Genomic DNA, 6,265 nt, shown 5'->3' with positions numbered 1-6,265 from the left:
TGCAGACGGCGGTACGTCTCGTGCTGCCTGCGGACCTGGCGAAGCACGCAATGGCTGAGGGCACCAAGGCTGTGTCGCACGCTTCCAGCTAGACATTACCGTATGTTTTTGCGGATGGAGGTTTCCATTGCTCATAGATTTTTTTCTTTCTTTACGGGTTTTTATGTTGGGATTGTATTTGTTATGTGGTTATTCTTTATTTTGCTTCCCTTTGTTTGGAATTTCATTGGATGCATTGTCTTTTTTTTTTTGTGGTTTTAATTTCTTTTTTTTTTTTTTTTTTTTTTTTTTTTTGTTTTTAAGGTGTTTTGTTCTTGGTTTCTGTGTTTGTATTTAAGGTGTTAGGTCTGGTTTTTTTTCCTGTGTTTTTACGATGGGAGAGAAACAATATAGAGATGATGGAATTACTCGTTTGCTCCACGATGCAGGGGATTCTTTGTATCCTTCCTTTTTGTGGCTTCGTAATATTGTAACCATAGTTGTATGCAGTCTGACGGGTTTCTTGTTTTTTTTTCTTTATGTTTTGTTTGTTCCGCGTGGAGGCAGTGAGAGGAAGATTGTGCCGTTTTCGCCGATGTATTTTTTGTGTTGTTTTATAGGTGGTGTTGTCAGCGGTCTTCCTCATACTCTTATGACGCCAATTGATCTTGTTAAGTGTCGTATGCAGGTGGGAGAATATGAGTATATGTCGGAAGGTTTTCGTCTCATTTATCAAGACGCTTCTGGTTCTATTCTTGGCAGTATACCGTTATTCTATCGTGGTTGGGTACCAACGTTTATTGGTTATTCACTTCAAGGTGGGTTTAAGTTTTTTTTTTATGAACTTTTTAAGTATTTAATGCTTGAACATCATGATACAGTAGCTGCTGGGTCTTCTTCTGGTGATAACTGGGGTTACCTTTTCAAGTTGATGACTTATTTGTGCGCAAGTTTTTTTGCTGAAATGCTTGCAGATATTGCTCTTGCACCATGGGAGGCTGTAAAGATAAAGATACAGACTACGAGTGTGCACCGAACACAGGTTTCGGTGATTGTATCTATGGTATGGGCAGCGGAGGGATGTCGTGGTTTCTACAAGGGTCTAACAGCATTATGGTGTAGACAGGTACCATACACAATGGTTAAATTCATTAGTTTTGAAAGCATCTCACAACAGTTATATGTATTGTTTGTGAGTACTCCACGGAGTGCAACACCGAAAAGTGTACAACTTCTTATTTCTTTGCTCGCTGGTGTCTTGGCTGGAGTGCTTTGTGCTATTGTTTCACATCCTGCTGATACCATTGTATCAAAACTAAATCAGCGTGGCGATACGACCGGTAGTGCGTCTAAGAACACTTTTTTTTATATTATGCGTGATATTGGGTGGTATGGGCTGTGGAAGGGTATTGGCCCTCGTATTTTGATGGTGGGAGCTCTCACAGCGATGCAATGGATGCTCTATGATACTTTTAAAGTACTTGTAGGGCTTCCAACCACAGGAGGTACAACTGTGACTACAAATAGGACAATGCAGTCTACTCTGCAAAAATGAGGAATTAACGGAGATAATCACGTCCTCCCTTTTTTTTTTTTTTCTTGCTTTCATACGTCTTGTCGTTGCATTTGTTATTTTTCTCTTCCTTTTCGTGGTTCTTCCCGAAGGGGTAAAATGCGTGAAGGAGAAAACCTGGTGCCACAACCGTTATCATGGTTTGCATGGCATACCTCCGTACACACGGAATATCTAGATTTTTATTTAGTTCTTCTTGGTGTGTGCGCATGTGTGTTTTTTTTTTTTTTTTAATTTTGAATTTACTATTTTATTTTATTTCATTTTCTTCTTTCTTCTGTAGTAAAGGAACTGTAAAAAAGAGGTTTTTTGTTGCAATATAGCTGCTATTAAGGGATATGGTATGATTGACATTACCTCTGTTCCTACACGTGTTTTGACGAGTCCCTTTTCTCTCTTGGCAGTTGACACTGCTTTCTCCAATGACACATGTGAGGAGAAACTCTTTCTGTTTTTTGTTGGAAATGATAGGGCGTGTGTTGCCTCTTTCCAAGAGGGGGGAAAACCGTTTATCTGCAGGTTTCTTCCACAATTTCATCGTACGTTAACAACTGGGGTATGTTGTGCGATGTCTTCCAATGATGGAGGTGTGTTCGTTCTGGGTGACTCTAACTCTACTGTCACATTACATTACATTAATCAATTAACGCATAGTACAACTTCTACGGATAGTTGTAGTAGTACTATTTTTGTAGGGAACGCTTGGGACGTAACTACACGTATTAATCATATTGTACCTGTTCGCGGTAGCAGTGTAGTAGATGCTGTCTGTACCCGTAGTGGTGAATTAGGAACAGTGTGGAAGATGAAATTTGATCGTGAGGAAGCAAATATCCTTAGAGTTGACAGTTCACTGGTCCGACTATTTTCACAGAATAATAATAATAATAATAATAATAATAATAATAATAATCATAGTAATATGTCAGATTGTTTTATGGGTGCTACTTCAGGAGGAGTCTCATTAATCTCTCCAGAGACGGGAAGTACACTTTTTGAGTTTAGACTCCCATATGGAAAACAATCTGGAGAAGTGGTGCAGGCAAGTAGAAGTGGGGATTCGTTATTAGCGGTGGTAACGTCGTCTGGTGTTGCTCATGTATATGATCAGCGTCGTACAGAAAAACCTATTTGGTCAAAGTCACTGCGTGAGTCAACAATTAATTTTAAGAGCAATGATGGCAGTATAAGTAGCAGCAACTACGACGATTATATTCATACGTCTATTATTACTAATTGTAGTACAGGTGTATGGGCCATTTATTCCAATAAAGCTCTGTATTTCTTACGCTGCATTGATGAGTCAGTTGTATGTCGTTCTTTCCCTTCCCCAGAATGTCTCCTGTCACCTAATATAAACGTTAATGGACTATGCTTCACGAATAATATTCTTCACATTGTTGGAAGCAAAAGGGACGATTGAAAGAAGTGAGGTAATATGGACTGTGAAATTTTATTTCGAAAGAGGAGGGGGAAAAAATAAAAATAAGAAGGGCCGCGAAAAAGAAAATAAAGAAGAATGTGAAAGATACCCAGAGCACAGAAAAAAATCAGAAAAAAAAAAAAATAATAATAATAATAGTAATGATAATGGAGTCATATTCTCCCTGCAAATTAACCCCTCTCTCCCCCCCCCCCCAAAAAAAAAAAAAAAAAAAAAAATGATTATTGTATAAGCTGAAATCTATTTATACTATATACTCTTTCCCTTTTTTTTGTTGTTCTTCATTATGTTGCGTAACAAAAACAAAAAAAAAAAATAGTGGGTTATACCATATATATATCTGTAATATATATTCTAGAGGGACGTGAAGTAATGCTGCGACGTCTTTTTGCGTCAAAGATGACGTTGGTGCGTCAAACGAGGGTGAATTATACACCTGATAAGGTTTCCCCACAACTTTCTGCCGTAATCAGTGGCATTATTGCAAAAGACCGTGTTGTTGTATTCCTTACTGGTACCCCAGAGGAACCACGGTGCCGCTTTACGATGCAAATGGTGGATATGATGAACCAAATTGGTATTAAATACAGTTTTTTCAACATTCTTGATGATGATGATGTTTGCGAAGGACTCAAGACTTATAGCGATTGGCCTACGTATCCACAACTCTACATTGATGGTGAACTTCTTGGAGGGTATGATGTATGTAAGAATATGATGTTAAATGGTGAGTTAACTAAACTTCTTAAGGAGAAGGGACTTCTTTGAGTAATAAATGTGTGTGTGTGTTGTTGTTGTTGTTGTTTGTTTGTTTGTTGTTTTTTGCCAGGGGGTAACGTTTAACAGGAAACAATGGCAAATATGATTAATTTTACCCATACTGATAATTTTTTTTTTTTGTTCTTCTGTATGGGATTCATTTTTTTTTTTTTTGGTTATGATTCTATTTCTTTTTTTTTTTTACTGTGTTGCACTCATTATTATTATTATTATTATTATTTTCTCCTTGAAATGGGTGTGTGTGTGGGGTGTTTGTTTGCTTATGGCGCTTACACCATGTTACTTTTCTGTCCCTGTGAAAATTAAAAAGGATGGGGACTTGTAAAGGATATGTCTATTAGTGGTGTTCCACAGGAAGCAGCGAAGGTGTTATGGCAGGTACACTGTACTTCTTTAGCTCCATTATCATATGAAGAAGAGGCTGTGGGTGAAATGTGGCGTTTGTTTGCAGGATTTCTCGCTCCATTACCGTTACAGTCTGTTTCAACACCGTCTAATCAAGCTATTTCATCGGCAATAACAACATTTATGTTTAGAGTAAACCTCCATAGTGAGTTATTAACTGCAACAATGAGAGATGCTATTGTTCATCAACCACAAATAGTTCTTCCAATGTTGGAATTTTTTAGAGCTGTATTAAGCTTTCAGCAGCAGGATGGAGGACAACCTTTAGGAAGAGTTGGCTCTTGGCGCCTTGTATGCTCTGTTTTTGGCGATGATACATGTACGACACCTTTTGATGCTTTGGGGGCATCTTTACTTGGTCAACTTGTGACTATACGAGGTACAGTTGTACGAATGAGTCCATCACGTGTGGTGTGTGTACGTATGGTCTACCGCTGCAGTGCTTGTGGGGCTGTAGTAGAAATTCCAACAGAGGATGGCGTGTTGGTGTATCCTGGTGCATGTCGTGGTAGATGTCGCGGTTACCGCTGGTCTCCACTGGTAGAACAGGGAGAATGTGAAGAGGTTCAGATACTTAGGGTACAGGAACAGATAGAAGTTTATGATGGATCTGCTATCGGTGGGAGTATTCACAAAATGATGGCGGTAGAGTTGAGAGGTGTATGGATTGATGCAGTGACTGTTGGTGAAGCTGTTGCGGTATGTGGTATTTTGTGTGCTAGACGTGGTGAAGGAAGAGGTGATGCTACTCAGCAAATTGCAGTACGAGCGTACTCTGTAGAGAGTAACCGACATGATTCTGTACAAGGTGCTTTACTTTCAATGGACTCATTGGAGGAAAGTGGAAAATTTTATGAAATGGCTCGTCATCCGAAGTGGTTTACACGCCTTTGTGCTTCGCTGGCACCTTCTATATTTGGTTTACAACATGTGAAAGAGGCCATTCTGTTAGCAGTAGTAGGAGGAACAGCACTTAAGATGCGTGGTCGAAGTAATATTCATCTTCTTATGGTAGGAGATCCAGGATTAGGGAAATCACAACTTTTGCGTGCCGCATGTAGTATTGCTCCCCGTAGCGCATTTGTCTGTGCTCATACATCTTCTTCTTGTGGTCTGACTCTCACACTTACAAGAGATCCAACATCAGGTGAAACATCTTTTGAAGCTGGAGCTGTTGTACACGGTGATGGTGGAATAACCTGTATTGATGAAATTGATAAAGGAGTTACTGAACATCGTGCACTTCTTGAAGTGATGGAACAAGAAACTGTTTCCATGGCGAAGGCAGGAATGGTGTTTTCTGTTCCAGTTCGTACAGCCATTTTAGCCGCAGGAAATCCTGTAGGAGGTCGATTTGATGATACAAAAGCAATATCAGCAAATTTAAATCTTTCCCCTGCACTTCTTAGTCGTTTTGATATCGTTGTATGTCTGCGTAACCCACATGCTGAATCCACCCGTTCTCTCTCTGATCATGTGTTACAACTTCATCAACGACAGAATGCCTCGGATACACATAACACCTCAAGTGCGGGTGGTGGAGCACTTCCAGTAGAACTGGTACAACGTTTTGTTTCTTTTTGCCGTCACCATTGTCACCCATTACTACGTGGGGAGGCGAGTGAAGTACTGAAAGCACATTATTTAGAAAGGCGTGCAGAATCACAAAGTGATGGATTGGCTGTAACTCCTAGATTTTTACAAGCCCTTATTCGTGTAGCAGAAGCACGGGCTAAAGTTGAATTACGTCACGAAGTGACAGCTGATGACGCACACTATGCAGTGGAGTTGCTTAGACAGTGTGCCGGTAGTCTACGTACGAACAATGTTCAAACAACCCCACTTAGACCTGCTGCGGCGAAGAAGGTAAGTCAGAGGGATACTATAATAAACACACTTAAAGCGGAAGTATGCCGTACTGGTGTAAATGCCTTATCACACCGTATTATCCTTGAGGCATGTGAACAAGCTGGATGTCGTAATGCCAGCGCAATGATGAATCAATTGAATGAAGTGGGAGTGATTCTTCAAATAGGGGACAAGTATCAACTTCGTGGGGTGTAGAACGTTGCTTTTCTTAAAAA

General features: G+C 39.8%; 4 protein-coding genes across 4 annotated transcripts; all 4 read left to right on the top strand.

Annotated features, from left to right (window-relative positions):
* Positions 1-631: 631 nt before the first annotated feature.
* Positions 632-1,534, top strand: TM35_000082400 (putative mitochondrial carrier protein; the record flags this gene model as incomplete). The annotated part of the gene is made up of 1 exon (XM_029024105.1): positions 632-1,534. One exon carries the CDS (start codon positions 632-634, stop codon positions 1,532-1,534), a length of 903 nt encoding a protein of 300 aa, XP_028884508.1.
* A 361-nt stretch (positions 1,535-1,895) lies between these two features.
* TM35_000082390 (uncharacterized protein) lies at positions 1,896-2,975 on the top strand (the record flags this gene model as incomplete). Its single annotated transcript, XM_029024104.1, has 1 exon — positions 1,896-2,975. The coding sequence occupies one exon, from the start codon at positions 1,896-1,898 to the stop codon at positions 2,973-2,975; it is 1,080 nt and encodes a 359-aa protein (XP_028884507.1).
* Positions 2,976-3,368: 393 nt separating this feature from the next.
* Positions 3,369-3,764, top strand: TM35_000082380 (glutaredoxin-like protein; the record flags this gene model as incomplete). Its single annotated transcript, XM_029024103.1, has 1 exon — positions 3,369-3,764. The coding sequence occupies one exon, from the start codon at positions 3,369-3,371 to the stop codon at positions 3,762-3,764; it is 396 nt and encodes a 131-aa protein (XP_028884506.1).
* Positions 3,765-4,106: 342 nt separating this feature from the next.
* Positions 4,107-6,245, top strand: TM35_000082370 (putative DNA replication licensing factor, putative,minichromosome maintenance protein-like protein; the record flags this gene model as incomplete). Its single annotated transcript, XM_029024102.1, has 1 exon — positions 4,107-6,245. One exon carries the CDS (start codon positions 4,107-4,109, stop codon positions 6,243-6,245), a length of 2,139 nt encoding a protein of 712 aa, XP_028884505.1.
* Positions 6,246-6,265: the final 20 nt, after the last annotated feature.

This window comes from Trypanosoma theileri (assembly GCF_002087225.1).
Source record: "Trypanosoma theileri isolate Edinburgh chromosome Unknown TM35_Tth_8_V1, whole genome shotgun sequence".
Taxonomy (NCBI): Eukaryota; Euglenozoa; class Kinetoplastea; order Trypanosomatida; family Trypanosomatidae; genus Trypanosoma; species Trypanosoma theileri.
The sequence above is the reverse complement of the archived record's forward strand: the minus strand, read 5'-3'. Positions and strand labels throughout refer to the sequence as shown.